General features: G+C 53.5%; 5 protein-coding genes across 5 annotated transcripts; 2 read left to right on the top strand and 3 right to left on the bottom strand.

Moving 5' to 3' along the window:
• Window positions 1-872: 872 nt before the first annotated feature.
• On the bottom strand, window positions 873-2523 carry A1O1_03880 (glycerol kinase; the record flags this gene model as incomplete). The annotated part of the gene is made up of 3 exons (XM_007724780.1): window positions 873-1867; window positions 1927-2333; window positions 2387-2523. 3 exons carry the CDS (start codon window positions 2521-2523, stop codon window positions 873-875), a joined length of 1539 nt encoding a protein of 512 aa, XP_007722970.1.
• Window positions 2524-4167: 1644 nt separating this feature from the next.
• On the top strand, window positions 4168-5307 carry A1O1_03879 (aquaglyceroporin like protein, other eukaryote; the record flags this gene model as incomplete). Its single annotated transcript, XM_007724779.1, has 3 exons — window positions 4168-4472; window positions 4537-5077; window positions 5137-5307. 3 exons carry the CDS (start codon window positions 4168-4170, stop codon window positions 5305-5307), a joined length of 1017 nt encoding a protein of 338 aa, XP_007722969.1.
• Window positions 5308-7294: 1987 nt separating this feature from the next.
• A1O1_03878 (glycerol-3-phosphate dehydrogenase) lies at window positions 7295-9455 on the top strand (the record flags this gene model as incomplete). Its single annotated transcript, XM_007724778.1, has 2 exons — window positions 7295-8540; window positions 8611-9455. The coding sequence occupies 2 exons, from the start codon at window positions 7295-7297 to the stop codon at window positions 9453-9455; spliced, it is 2091 nt and encodes a 696-aa protein (XP_007722968.1).
• A 707-nt stretch (window positions 9456-10162) lies between these two features.
• Window positions 10163-12718, bottom strand: A1O1_03877 (uncharacterized protein; the record flags this gene model as incomplete). Its single annotated transcript, XM_007724777.1, has 3 exons — window positions 10163-10559; window positions 10657-12501; window positions 12564-12718. 3 exons carry the CDS (start codon window positions 12716-12718, stop codon window positions 10163-10165), a joined length of 2397 nt encoding a protein of 798 aa, XP_007722967.1.
• Window positions 12719-13704: 986 nt separating this feature from the next.
• Window positions 13705-15240, bottom strand: A1O1_03876 (uncharacterized protein; the record flags this gene model as incomplete). The annotated part of the gene is made up of 1 exon (XM_007724776.1): window positions 13705-15240. One exon carries the CDS (start codon window positions 15238-15240, stop codon window positions 13705-13707), a length of 1536 nt encoding a protein of 511 aa, XP_007722966.1.
• Between the last annotated feature and the right edge of the window lie 204 nt (window positions 15241-15444).

The following is a 15444-nucleotide window of genomic DNA, read 5'->3' as shown; positions in this document are numbered from 1 at the left end:
CATACCTCCCGACCTGGTTGTCCTGTTTCCCCGACGCGCCAGGCCATGCTAGTTGCGATAACACATCCATGCCGTCCAGCCAGGAGATGGAGATATACGATATTGGTAACCTGGTAGGTGCCTCCCCACTTCTCCAATCCGCCCCATCAATATCTTGCCTCTTCTGGAAGAGCTGCTATCCAAGAATCCTGGGGAAATTCCGGGGTTCATTGGGCTAAGCATGCAAGGTCGATCCGCGTGCCAGCTCATGGTCTAGACAACACCCTGGAATCTGGGTCTCCATGCGGGGCACAGTCGGCAGATTCGATGCTTCTTACGTACCCGCCTAATTTGAGGCCGAGGGTGAGGAGCAGGACGGCAGATCAGGCACGTGGCCAAGATTTGCGTGGGAAGCTGGCGGCAAGAATAGCCAAGGAATCTGATTTGGTGTGGAAGTCAACTGGAAGGTCACACTGGCACATATTGGCCGTATCTGGGGAGACGATGCGAGCATTATAGAAAGGTGTGAGGAGCGCAAGTGAAATTGAAGTCGTCGCCGGTCGAATACGAAGAGCATCTGCCAAGTTCCACGTGACCACAGCTTGCAGTCACGTGTGGCATCATTGTACGGCTTCATCCAAAGCACATGCGGTTTGCAAGTTGTGCTTATGGTTTGAGGCATGTCGTGGTCGGACTGGAAAGAAAACTTGTTCAGACTTTTCATTTCTGCCCGAGGAACAATGTCCTGTTTGATCTGATCCAATCCCCGCCTTTGAGCATCCTGCCGTTGATCCAGCAAGGAGCATAGCCTCGTGAACGATAAAATATTTCCCATATCCATTAAACGCCATGCGCTAACAAAAGTCCCATCGACCAAGTTAACTGTTCATTGTTCATTGAGCCCATCCCTTGCTCATTTCAACAGCTTTCTCCCAGCGAGCGAATCGGGCAGCACTGTCCTCCTTGCTGATGCTGGGCTTGAAAGTCGTGCTTCCTTCAGTGTTGACCTTCCTGAGTTCATCGATGCCTGACCACACATCGACTGCGATACCGGCAGCGATGGCCGCGCCCAGAGCCGTGGTTTCGCGCATGGCCGGCCGTCTGACAGGGATGCTGACGAGGTCGGACTGGATCTGCATGGTAAGATCAGAGTTACACATTCCACCGTCCACGGCCAATTCGGCCAGTTTATGTCCACTGTCCTTCTCCATGGCCACCAGGATAGCCTTGGTCTGGAAGCAGGTCGCCTCCAAAGTGGCCCGGGCAACGTGGCCTCGCTTGGTGTATGCTGTGATACCGAAGATGGTGCCTCGAGCGTCGTCGATCCAATACGGAGCAAAAAGTCCGCTAAAGGCAGTCACGAATGTGACACCACCGTTGTCGTCGACGGTCTCAGCCAGTTGGCTGACCTTGCTGGATGACTCGATGAAGCCAAAGTTATCAACGAGGAACTTAACGCTTGATCCTGCAACCGCAATGCTACCTTCCAAGGCATACTTGGGCTTGTTCTTGCCACCAAAGTCGTACGCCACCGTGGTCAAGAGACCGTGAGTGGAGATAACTGGCTTGTCTCCCACATTGTAGAGAATGAAGCTACCGGTGCCGTACGTGTTCTTCGCCATACCAGGAGCAAACCCTTTCTGGCCCACGAGAGCTGCGGACTGATCACCTAAGCAGCCGGTAATAGGAACTCCTTTCAAAGCAGTCGATATCAGGGTGCCATATGCATGACGGTCTGAGGAGTGGACAATTTCCGGTAGATGGATTTTGCTGGTGTCGAGTCTGAAAAAGTCGATCAGCGACTCATCGTACTTCAGTGTGTGGATATTCATGAACATAGTTCGTGAAGCGTTGGAGGGATCCGTGACGAAGATGTTCCTTTTCAAGCCTGTGGTGCAACAAGTCAGCGAAGAACGTTGCCAATCACAGAAGGACAGTGTCTCTTACCTCCATTGAGCTTGAACACCAGCCAAGAGTCAACGGTACCAAACGCCAAAACTCCCTTTTCATATGCAGCTCGGACCTTTGGTTCGTTGTCAAGCAGCCACAGAAGCTTGCCTACGGAGGGGTATGTGGACAGAGGTACACCGCAGATCTCCATGAGCTTGTCGGCGCCGAGACGATGCTTCAGTTTCCGCACCAATCCTTGCGTGCGTGTATCGGTCCAGACAATGGCGTTGTATAGTGGTTCGCCAGTCTCTTTGTTCCACAGGACAGTGGTCTCGCGCTGGTTGGTGATGCCAACAGCCTTGATGCTACTCAAGCTGTGGCCTTGATTCTCAAATTGCTTGCACGCCTCGTTGATGCATTCTTCGACCGAAGTCACAATCTCCTGCGGATCATGCTCGTGCCAGCTAGGGGACTTCTCAGCAAATGACCTGCCGTATCTGCGAAAGCGCACACTTACCCAGGTTGAGGATAGATCTGTGTGAATTCGATCTGATGTGAGGCAACGGGCTCACCCGCCTTGTTGAAGATCAAGAAACGGGAACTGGTGGTCCCCTGATCAATGGAGCCAACGAAGACCTCCTGTAGGCTACCCATCATGGCTGATTTTATATTTACCCTGCGAAAATCACGGAATCTGGCTTGACTTCACGGACTTCTGAAAATGAATCTGGAGAGAGAGGGATGGGGACTGGAGGAATTCTGGGGAGGGGAAGGAGGAGATGATATATAGACTTCGCGGGGGACATGCGAAGCATGTGGTCCATATTCTTGCGAAGGCATGCGGTCGCATGACCGTGCAGCCAATTTTACTGTACTATGGTAAGCGGGTCGCGACCCCAGTCGTATCGCAGCGGTGTACCAAGGTATGGTCCTCGGTGTCCCGAATAGCAATCTCCCCGAGCCTGGAGAGTGACATAACCCCGAACTCCACAAGTACAACTCCGGAGACCACAGGACCGGTATCACCTCGGCCAAAGGGAAGGAAGAGATGTGGAGGATGCGGCACGCACATGCCGAACGACCAGGGGTGAAGTCCTCCGGCGGGGAAATCGTGGCGGCGGAAATGCACGAGGGAAATCTGGTGGAAGCGAGGTCCAAGGGCTACACTAACCGCTAACAGCAGCAAGTCCCCCAAGTCCTCCATGGATGCTTGGTAAGAGACGAGAGGGTGACAACGTGGCTTACACCAAAGTAGTCTGGCTTTTGCGGGGGGCATATGACCGGCTGGAATGAGGAGGCCAGAGGATGGAGAGTGGAGGAACAGAGGGGCGATGTCGGGGTGCAGACCCCGAGACGCAGCGACCGGCGCGGAATGTGGAGAAAGGCGGGGATCACGTGTCCAAAATCCGGATCCTCCGGAAATTTTGAGTTGTCCGCCACATTGATTAATACAAGAATAGTCTATACGCTTAGCCACGGTAGATGTCACCAGGTCCCCTTGTTTTTCTTTGGAAGGTTCCAACCCATGCCGCTCGGTCCACACGGTCATTCATCGCACAGAGTTCTTCCTGCCGCACAAATGAAATGATGTGATCATGGGCAAACAGAGGTAGCTTGCCTGCCTTCAGGCTTGTGCCTAGTTGGGGACGGGAGAGCTCATGAAAGATGGGCACGGTGGTATAGCGATACAGGTCTGTTATTTGCTGAGATTCAGACAATTTCGAACAGCCGAGGTTGTCTTGTATAGTGGGATGACAGCTCGCCAACCTCTAACAGCGAGCACTCTGTCTATAGATGCACGTCGGGCCGAAAGTTCGATTCCCAGAATAAAGGATATACAGAGTCCTCTCGCTAGGGCTCGCCGATATGCATCATTGGTCTCTGGCCGAACTGCCGCTCACCAGGCGCTTGTGATGTACAACTTGGAAGCAACTAAAACGTGTGTTGTTGACTTTCGGCCCACAGTGGTATCGCTGTTCTAGAATCCGCGCGAGCCCGTAACGGGGATTACGTGCTGTCATGCCAGCCCGCCCCAGGACCACACACACTAACCCTCAAGTCATATGCCGGAGTATAATAAAAACAAGGGGCTGAGCAGCGGAGAGACATGGAGAGAAGCAAGGACCGGGATCCTATATAACCTGGGTCAGTCCCCCGTGGGCATCCTTCATTCTCATCTTCATCCCCGCAACTCCAGACACAAACTTGAATACCCTCAGTTCTTTGCCACTCGGGCTTACCTGTTGTTCCATGTCCTCTTCTTCATCATCGGCGTACTTGGAGAGAAAAGCCGACAACATGGCCAAAGTCGACCACAACGAACACCTCGACATCCCCTTGACCGATCGGAGGCAGACTTCGGTCGCCGACGTTCCAGCCTTTGCTGAGCATGGTCCTCTAGTGGACCACAAAATCCCCCAGGCCGATGCGGTCCAACAGGAGCCCGACCTGGCCTGGAGCCGAATCCGACATAAACTCCGAGAGCCCTTTTCCGAGTTTTTCGGTGTCTTTATTCTAATTCTCTTCGGTGATGGTGTTGTGGCCCAAGTGGTCCTCAGCAACGACACCAAGGGCGATTATCAGTCTATCTCCTGGGGCTGGGGGTGAGTTTCCCACCACCCATTTCTCTCGACCTTGCAACCAGCATGCTAACTATCCCCATTACAGTCTCGGTGTAATGCTAGGCGTGTACTCCAGTGGTATCAGCGGCGCCCATCTCAACCCTGCAGTGACCTTTGCGAACTGCGTTTTCCGCAAATTTCCCTGGCGAAAATTCCCCGTCTACATGCTCGCCCAGGTCTTAGGCGCCATGACCGCCTCTGCCATTGTCTATGCCAACTATAAATCCGCAATCGACGTCTTCGAGGGCGGCTCCCACATCCGTACTGTTAGTGGTCCGCACGCAACTGCGGGCATCTTCTGCACCTACCCCGCCGAGTTCATGACCAGGACTGGCATGTTCTTCTCGGAATTCATTGCCACTGCCATCTTGATGTTCCTGATCTACGCACTCAAGGACGACGGAAACATTGGTGCCGGTCCTTTGACCCCTCTTGGCCTGTTTTTCGTCATTTTTGGCATCGGTGCCTGCTTTGGCTGGGAAACCGGCTATGCCATCAACCTTGCTCGTGACTTTGGCCCCCGCCTGGTCTCTTACATGATCGGCTACGGCCATGAGGTCTGGTCCGCTGGCGGTTACTACTTTTGGGTGAGTTTTTCTCCGTGAAATCGTGGTTTTTTGATTCGGGAGGCTAATTTCAAACACAGATTCCCATGGTCGCTCCTTTCTGTGGCGCCACGTTTGGAGGCTGGCTGTACGATATGTTCCTCTTCACTGGAGAGAGCCCGATCAACACCCCTTACATGGGCTTGAAACGCTTCTTCGAACCCAAGCGGTCCGTCTGGTCCAACACATACAATGCGGACAGCCAGGTTTGAGCGAGCAAAGAAAAGAAAAAATATGAAAAAGAACTTGGCCGCAGAACTTAAGTAGCAAGCGAGAGCTAGCGAAGGCGTTCTGAGGGAAATCGAGCAACCCGAGGGTGGATCCTTGGAAGAAGCTGCACGCCTGACATGTCTATCAGGAATCATGGTGGTGACGAATTACATAGCTTGCGCAATTCAAGCGAGGAGTTTGTTATCTGTACATACCGTCATCAAGCCCATCCCTTTTTTGAGCTGAGCATCTAGCTAAACCGACTCTTTGACTCTTCCTCAGTGGTGGTACCATAGCCTGTTATTGTTCCTGTCAAGCCAGTGTGTTATGTTGGTTCCACTACGATGTGATCGTTTCGGTTGTCTACACAGGCGGTAGTTGTACAATATGATAGACCGTGGTATACACGGTCAGCCTGAGCAGAAAGCGCACTCGTATTGATCGATTGCTACACATTTCAGCAGGGTTACGTGGGCCGTTTACAAAGCGAGATGAGAAATCTATGCGAGATAGAGTACAGGGATGATGTCTACGCAGTCTCCTGTTCGTCTTGCGGGCTCCGTATATCTAGGATGTCAATAGACAGCGCTGTCACTTTCTTCTATAGGACAGTGCCACGGCTGCCGATGGAATTTGGTTTCAGAGCCACATAGATCTCTTTTCTCACTCGTAACCTTCGGTGTCTAGATTGCGAGCACATGTGAAAATCTCTTGGGGCTCAGAGCAGCTGTCATAAGGGGCATGGAAAATGCTCTATAAGAAGCAGCGGGTCACCTCTTAACATCAACATCCACTCTACCTCTTTTTTTCATCTCAGACCACAATTTCCCCCAGCAGGGCAGCTGATCAACCTTCTCTGTGGATTTTCTAGAAGGAAGTTTGCCCCTGGAGAGTTCGCTTCAGACAAGAGAACGCCCCTGTTCTCTGTCTACGGACTCGGTTCGAAATGCCTACAACCGAGAGTATCAGGTAGGTGAACCATACTGGCCACAGCAAAAGAATGCCAGCAGACCCTCAAGGGAACATGTACACTCCAATCGCTTCACTCGTTGCTGCCCTTCACCATTCGCAGATGCTGGGCTGATGAACGAAGCCCAAGGCCAGGCGACGTCGTGTATACACAGTACATGAGACTTGTCGCCACTGGCTGTCAAATTTACCGCCAGTGTTTCGTCAATACGAGACTCTGACCACTGCCAGCCTGGGTCTGATATCCATCGCCAGTGCGACGCTGCTAGCGTCTGCGATCGTATGATACTAGTGGCGGGTCGGTGGAGTCTATGTACCAAATCCGGCATTTGTATGGAGGCAATTGCGAGAAAACAGGCAGCACGAGGCTCCACCGAGCAATATAGGTGCCCACGTGACCCATGCGCCTCGGTGTGACACATCCGAGCATTTTTGGTCTTGGCATTTCGGTGCGCACAACCCGAGATGCAGAATCTCCGCCCTTCATCTCCTTTCGCTTGCCGGGGATCCTCAGCTGGTCTGCTCGCCTGTTCGTCGCCCTGCGTGCTGTCCAGCCACCTTTCTCCGCAGCTCGGTGCCAGCAACCGCGGGAGATTCGTTCTGCTACACCAGGATGAGGCGGCAACACTCTGGCACTCTGGCAAGTGGGCAACGCATGATCCCAGCAAGATCCGGGGATGCGCCAAAACCTCGAGCCTCATGAGACCCGGACTGTCGAATCGTGGCCCAGGAGCTCGGTCCTCTACATGTCCCGACCCGTCGCTGTGTCATTCACATCATCATCCATCCATGGCAAATCTCTTCTGCGGTCACGTTGTCCCCTAGACGCTCGCCGTCTCCTCTTGCCCCAAAGAATCATTGAAGCTACATTCACAATTCGGATAAATGCAACTGCAGTCCCGCTTCGACCTCAATAACATATCCAAGCATTCCTTTGAACTTATACTGAAACTCATTGCTTTGGCCGTCGAGGCCATTGAGCTGACCAACACCTAGTTGATCGTCTGCTGTCCTTCCACCATGGCTTCACGATTTACTTCCCGTCGGTTCTTTAAGCCTTTGGCTTATGGTGCTGGTGTCGCCGTGGCTGGTACCGCCGTTATGTACATGATCTACCGCCCTCGAAACGTGCCGGGCGCAGACACACTCGCTCCGAAACCACCGAGAAGAGACGCCAACGGTGATATCATTCCTCCCAAATTCCCCTACATCAAATCCCGGGCCGAACAGATTGCGGACCTCAAGAAATCATCTGCTCCATCCGCCGAAATCTACGATCTCCTCATCATCGGTGGAGGTGCTACAGGCACTGGTATCGCGGTAGATGCAGCCACCAGAGGCTTGAAAGTGGCCCTTGTGGAAAGAGACGACTTCAGCAGCGGAACAAGTAGCAAGTCCACCAAGCTTGTGCACGGTGGTGTGCGATACCTGGAAAAGGCGGTTTGGAACTTGGACTACAACCAGTACCAGCTGGTAGTAGAGGCCTTGAGAGAGCGAAAGACCTTTTTGTACACAGCGCCACATCTGTCCTCATGGCTCCCCATTATGCTGCCCGTGCAGAAATGGTGGCAGTTGCCATACTTCTGGGCCGGAACCAAGTGCTACGATCTCCTGGCTGGGTCTGAAGGAATCGAGAGCTCTTATTTCCTTTCGAGAAGTAAGGCTCTGGACGCTTTCCCTATGCTCAAGAAGGAAAACCTGGTTGGAGCTTTGGTCTACTATGACGGTCAACACAACGATTCTCGAATGAACGTCTCGCTGGCTATGACAGCCACTCTATACGGTGCCACCACAGTCAACCACCTTGAAGTGACGAGTCTTGAGAAGGACGCCAATGGCAAACTTACCGGTGCCCGAGTGCGCGATCGCATTCCTGAAAGGGATGGGCAGTCCACCGAGGACTTTGTGGTCAAAGCCAAGGGTATCATCAACGCAACTGGTCCTTTCTGTGATGCCATTCAGCGAATGGACCAGCCTGACATCAAGGAGATCGTCGCGCCCAGTAACGGAGTCCACGTCGTACTCCCTGGTTATCTGAGCCCTCAGAACATGGGTTTGATCGACCCGTCCACGTCCGACGGCAGAGTCATCTTCTTCCTCCCCTGGCAGGGTAACACCATTGCCGGAACGACAGACTCGCCCTGCAGCATTGAGGACAACCCGGTGGCTGGCGAGAAAGATATCCAATGGATTCTCGATGAGATCCGGACATATTTGACCCCGGATATTGACGTCCGCCGTTCCGACATTCTCGCCGCATGGTCAGGTACGTTCCTTAATCTGTTGATCCCTTGCATCCAAATGGACCATGAAATAGCTGACTTTGAATTCTTCAGGTATTCGACCGCTCGTGCGCGATCCTAAGTCGAAGAACACCGAATCCTTGGTCCGAAGCCATCTTGTTACCGTATCCGACTCTGGGCTGTTGACCTGCGCTGGCGGCAAATGGACCACGTACCGACAAATGGCCGAGGATGCTGTAGACAAGGCCGTCGAAGCGTTCAAGCTGCAAACCAAGCCGACCAGCTACGTGCCAGACATCAGCGGCGTCAACGGCATCGACCCCACCGTCAACCTGTTGGACGGAAGCTGCCAGACACACCACATCCGCCTGATTGGCGCGCACGGCTATTCGACGACCCTTTTCATCAACCTGATCCAGCACTTCGGTCTTGACGTCGACGTCGCCAAGCACCTAGCCAGCGACTACGGCGATCGCGCATGGGATGTCGCGGCCCTGGCCGCCCCGAACGATAACAGCGAGCACTTCCCGCTCCGCGGCCAGCGGCTGTCGTCTCTGTACCCGTTCATCGACGGCGAAGTGCGCTACGCAGTGCGCAGCGAGTACGCCCAGACCGCGGTGGACGTGCTCGGCCGCCGCACGAGACTGAGCTTCCTCAACGCCCGCGCTGCGCTGCACGCCCTGCCCAAGGTCATTGACATCATGGCCGACGAGCTGAAGTGGAGCCCGAAGCGACGGGAGGTCGAATGGAAATCCACCGTCCAGTACCTGCTGAGCATGGGTCTGCCCGCGGACATGCTCAACATCACCCGCGCCGAGGTCGAGAAGGGTTCGATCGAGTCGAGTGGCCTGGCTCCGGCCCAAGGCAGCTCCAAGACCGTGGAGCCTCTGACGGCTTCGTCCGAGCCCACGGGTGAGCCCCGTGCACCGCTTCCTTAAGAAGTTCAACCGACTTCGACACATCGAGGCGGTTGTTTCGTCTGTTGTGATGATGACTACTGTTGTCTATAGTAGCGTCTTCGCGTCGTCGTTGCTGTTGTTGTTCACCACCTGTCGCTTCGAATCTGTGCATCAACTTGGGTTGGATTTGGGAACGGGAGAAAAAGTATGCTCAACATGATTTTTCATACCCTTTCGACCACGGAGCATGGCGTTACGGGGGTCTATGCTGGCACCATACGTCATGCATATATGCTTTGAGCAAAAGAAGCTTTCAAAATATGGAAGTATCAAAGCTTTTGTACATTTTTACCAGCCTGTATAGGCATCTGAAAAAAAGGGATTGGAGGCCATAGCAGGCAAGGTCCAAGGCTATCATGCAGTCGCAACATTCGTCCTGCACAAGCCCGGGTCCGTCTGTGTTTTGTATGTATCCAGTAACAGAACTCTGTCCAGGTTGCTCTTTGTACGTCTTGTCTTTGATGACGAGAAAAGAACTGCATTCCTCCAAAACGCGCAAAACGCGCTTGCAAGTAGGGCATGGTTTCTCGCGCAGCAGCATCTCAATGATGTCTCAAAATGAGCTCTCAACCGAGACCGCATCTGCTGGGGCATTGTTGCATATCGTACGAGTAGATATACGAACATACAGAGATACACATGTATATGTTTGACGTGAAGGTGGATATTTATGTTTATATCCGCGGCTACTCATAAGGCGGCTTGAACACCAACCAATCCGACTCCGGATTTGGAATCACAAATGCCGGCGTGGCTCGGTAGGACGGGGCCTGTGATGCTTGTGGACCGGCTGGAGTGGTGCCAGCTGCCGCGGCCGCAGCCGCGGTTGGAGTCGGAGTCGGAGTGGGCGTAGAAGTCGAGGTCGAGGTGGTTTTATGGATCGGGTTTGCGGCGGCGGCAGGGCCAATGATGACAGAAGCAGGATCAAATCCGATACCGGCGATGGCATCGAGGCGCGGGTAGTTGAAGAAGTCGAACACCTCGAGATATTCGAGCTCGCTTGGCGTCGAGTTGTGCGTGGTGGGAGGTTCGAGAACGGAGCGTGGCCGTTGCGAGGTCAACAGGTTGAGCTCGTAAGCTTGTCTAAACACGATATGGTGAGCTCACCGGTCAATTGGGCTGGTCAAGATACGTAGATGGATGGGAAGAGGCTTCTCGGGACGAGAGAGCATCGACTTACCTTCTCATGCCCGTAAAAGTCCGTCCAGAGCCAGTCCTCCCTTCCTGCACAACATCGTTCAGGATACGAGCGTAGTCTCTAGCGACCTGCCAGTGCTGGCCCATCTGTTCCAACGTGGATATAAAGAAGCTGATTTTCGGGTCTACATCGCACTCCATAGTCGCGGCGTGAACGAGAAGGAGCCGCGCCGAGACCCAGAGTGAGAACGCAAAAGGATGGCCTAGCAGAGCGAGCATGCCGGTGTTGAGAACATCCTGGGCAATCTCGCGTAAACTTTCGACGGCGCCGAGACAGCGCTGTATAGCATGATAAGAAGGCGTGAAAACAGGCGACTTGACGGTGGGATATGCCGCTGACGAATGAAGTCGGATGACGGACGTGACAAAGGCTGCGTGCAGCATGATCCAATTGGAGATCCGGCTGCCAGGATCAGAGTGACATAATTGTGATATCTTCCCGTATTCGCCTGGTAGATTCTGCAGCCAGCTGTTGAGTTCGCCGTCGAGTTCTCTGTACGTTTCTCGCCATCGTTGGATGTCCGAGTGTCGAGTGATATCAAGGGGCTCGTGGAGAAATCGGTGGATGCGGCTCAAGATGCCCAGCACCTCGCAGTGGTAGGAGAAGCTTCCTAGATTTTCTGGTTTGTCCACAAGCATTTCCGCTGGCGCACCGCGGCGATGCCATCTCGTCTCGACGGGCTCATTTCGTGATAGCAGGTCATATCGACAAGGAAGGCATCTGTCCATTTCTCTTTCGTCCAACATAAATGCTTCAGCGGTGGCAACGGTGGCGTACCTGTCTAGGACAAATGTCATCCAGCACAGCCGCCGTCGCTCTTCGTTTTCAATCCAGGATTTCGGCTGTGAGGCTTGGAGCAATGTCGCTGACGGATACGCACTTGACTCCAAGTATGCGCTTTTCTCCACGTCTAGTCCAAGTTGGACGATATTATGCGCCAACAGAGCCAGCAGATTCCAGCCCTGCTGACCGTTTGATGTACCAAGAACATCGACAGCCAGGATGGTCAAGGCTTGCATGGCTCGAACTGTGGGATGATCGAGCGCGTACAGCATAATCTTCTGTCGCGATATCTCGTGGAACTGATTCCTCGACTCTGGCGTCAAGCGAGGGTCCTTGGAGAACCGCAAAGTTGTCGCTACAATGGCATGGACGAGTATCCGGTCGGATTCATCCATCGACTGGGAGCCAAAAAATGCGTCGAATGTGGCTTTGCGATCGAGGATGGGCGACCAGGGATTGACGTGTTTGAAGAACAAGTCGACTAAGGTGTAAAGGAGGTCATACGGAGGGAGTTCTGAGTCAGGTATCAGTGATGGCGCCGGAGTTGATGTTGGATACCATGCGGTTGAGGTGCCTCGGTCGCTCTGCGACATAAGGTCATGGTTGGTGTTGTCCACAACAGATCGAATTGACATGGCATCTTGAGGTCGAGGATACTGCATGCGTTCATAGGCATTCCCCCCAGGCCATCTCGCCTCTGAGCCAGGAGTATCTTGAGAGACGATGCTCGCATTTGACGGACGAGGATCATTGTGGGAATACGCAGAGAATGGCGGCGGTTGAGAGGCGCTCATGCGAACAGAGCCTGGCCGATGTTGAGGGTAGTCGCCATGTTCAGAGATGTGATCCTCCAGCCGACGACCCATTACCTGTAGAAGAGCCTCAAGTCGGAGGATTTTCTCCTCGAGTTCGCGGCCATACCCTACGCGTAGACCCGGCTTCTGCCTCTCCTTGTACACACATACTCGATTGTTGCGCGCACACCAGCCACAGGCCGGTTCGACTCGGTCGCATTTCACCTTTCTTGACTTGCACAGCTCACAGCTACAACTCGTACTCAACGGAAAATCCTTTTAGATGCAAAATGGGTTTGATTGAGTACTCACGAGATTTTTAAAGACCTCTTCCTCTTCTTGCCACCATTCCCAGCGTCCGGGGCATTATCGGGATTGTCAATTTCGACATCACTGCCTGACACAGAGGAGTTTCTGTCATCGGAGGCCTCCGTTGGAGAAGTCTGGACCGGTTGGAACGGTGTCATTTGAGGCTGTAGCGCTGTCCTCTATGATAGTCGTCACCGGCAAACCTGGGGGTGGAGACTGGTGTGCTCGAAGTGACGATAACACAGCGATGCAGGACAGTGAAGAAAGGTAGAGAAACACCGAGGGACCGAGCTCGGGGGTTGTGGCAAGCTTGAGAGAAGTGACCGGTTGCGGGCGGCGAGAGCTCGTTCGTCGCTTGTGACCAGTGTGTCCACCCCACATGCTACCACCCACAATTTCCCCTCCAAAAATCTCCTTCCGCCTGTCCGGTTAGGGAGTGGCGGGTGGGCACGCGACGGCGCAGGGGGCGTCAGAGGGATTTGTGCGAAGACCTCCCATTGTTGCTGACGTACATTTTGCGGAAGAGACAAGACTGGAGATGGAACTTGAAGCCACTGTGCCAGGTCGAGGCGAGTGTCTTGCAACTCCTCGCTTCAAGTAAGAATGGTAGTCGTCGTTGTCGTTGTCGTTGTCGTTGTAGACGGGGAGGAAGGTGGAACTGATGAGTAACAATAATACGGGAAAGCGCCATTTGCGGTACGGAGAAGGTCGAGCCCCGCAAGCGCAGATTACCAACTAGTCACGTGGCTGGAGGTCAAAGCGGGTCAAAGTACTTCCGATCCGGACAAACTCAGCCTCGCCTCGCTTTGTCGCCTCGCTTTGCTCGCTTCAGATACTCCCAACCAATATATATGACATCCTCTGATGCCTGTGCTCATTAATTCCGCGCAATAAAGTCTGCTATTCCACGAGGTGAGGCCAGAGCAACAGTACAGAAATCGGAGTGATCTCTGCAGAGACGAGTCGTCGATGAACGTACTAGGTAATAGCATTACACGAGACCGATACCTTTGGCAAGGCTCGAGTCTACATCCACCAACCCAGTGACTAGCCAGCCTTTTCCATGCCTCATCTCCAAGACGTTAATCGTGGTGGTACATCATTCCCATAGTCAAAACACATCCATGTCAACGGTTGAGGACGATTAAGCACTGGAGCTTTCAGCCTCCTCGATTTTCGCTTTCTTGCCGGTCTCGATGTCTTCGGCCTCATCCACAAATCCCACCTTGCGCTTGCCGTTCCCCGTCGTCGGACCCGAACCTGATGCATCGGCGGTTGTCACGGCTGCAGGAGTAGAGGCGGCAGATTCCAACCAGCTGTCACCTGCGTTCGGTGGCGCACTCTTGGGCTTTTTTCTCTTCACCAGCCCGGTCAAATCATTGGCAGTCTCCGAGACCTGTGCCAGCTTCGCCTTCTTTTCCTCCTCAGAAGCACCACTGGCGAATATATTACCGAGGACCCCCGAGATCTGCTCCTTCATCTCACTCTCTGTCTCGGCCTTCACACTGACAGGAGGTTTGCGAAGCTCTGCGAGCCGAACCTCCATTTCCCCGACCATATCCTGGACATCTTCGATGCGCGCCATGGCCTTATCTTTCTGTGGTCCTGCTTCCATCGTGTCCATGGCGGCCGACTCTTTGTGGATACGCACCTCGCAGCAGTCGATCGCTTTCTCCTGTTGTGCGATTGCTTCATTCCGGACATCCCAGTCGACTTGAACTTCGCCAGTAGGGTTGCCTTCCGCGTCACGTTGCTGCGTCTGTGAGGCGAACTCCAGGGCCAAGCTCAGCTTGTAATGACATTCGGCTAGAATACTTGACTCTGGGGGCTCCAATTCCTCGCGCAGGGCAAGACATGCCTTAAGATCTGCCACCGCAGCCGAATACTTTTCTCCCTCCAGTGACACTTCCGCCTGAAGGTCGTAGATGTCGGCCACACGTGTTTTGAGAGCCTTGACTTCGGGAGTGAGATCTATTGACGCGACATACTTTCCTTTTTCTGTTTCCTCCAGAACCGCTTCCTGTGTCTGGTCCAGTTTTCTCAGGTACAGCACGCGCGCGAGATCCAAGAGTTCGTACGCTGTTGCGAAATCGTCGTCTTCCTCTTCCTCAGCCTCGGGATCTTGATCTGCTTCGTCGTCATCCAATTCATCCCAGTTCTCATCATCACCAGTGATTTGGAACAAAGGCTTGTCCGAGCTCGGCTGGTCTGGCTTCACATCTCCTTCAGGAATGACATCGCCGACATTCGGTACCGGCTCTTCTTGAACTGTCGCCAGGCTGTTAGAACCCTCAGCAGGAGCGGGGCTGTCCGTAGATTCTGTAGCTCTTGCGACACCGTTTGTTTTCCGTTTCTTAGTGGCCTTCTTGTGCGACAATTGTGCTGAGGCCGCTGTCCCACCTAGGACATTACTTGTCTGTTGCGCAACATAGAAGAGACACTTCCCATAGGAGTAGTACAGATCTGCATTTTCCAGCGCCATTTCACCGTTGAGTTCTGCCTGCAACTCAGACGCTTGTGAGTACAGTTCAGCAGCCTCTTGGTAGTGTTTGAGGGCATATTCGGCGGTGGCTTTGGCGACCAGATCTGCCAATTGTTCTTGGGGAGATTGGGTCGAGGCGTCTTCAGCCTGGGGCGCGGCAGTCGATGCCTCTGGCTCTTGAGGTTCGGTCGCAGACATGTCGATGGATGTCTTGGTGGTAATTGTGCAGATCGAGATAACTAAGGTTTTGTCAGGGCGCAGATAGTCTGAGTTGCAACAATGGAGGAAGAGATGAGGAATGAGTGAAAGGTTAAGTGCCCGACACCTTGCGCGATAATTGCTGGGACAAAGAGTTACTAGTAGTAGATAGAAAGATACCTTGATACTTGTTGCGCGCATTTG

The sequence above is a fragment of the Capronia coronata genome, assembly GCF_000585585.1.
Source record: "Capronia coronata CBS 617.96 chromosome Unknown acBCG-supercont1.3, whole genome shotgun sequence".
Taxonomy (NCBI): Eukaryota; Fungi; Ascomycota; class Eurotiomycetes; order Chaetothyriales; family Herpotrichiellaceae; genus Capronia; species Capronia coronata.
This window is presented reverse-complemented; position numbering and strand designations above follow the sequence as displayed.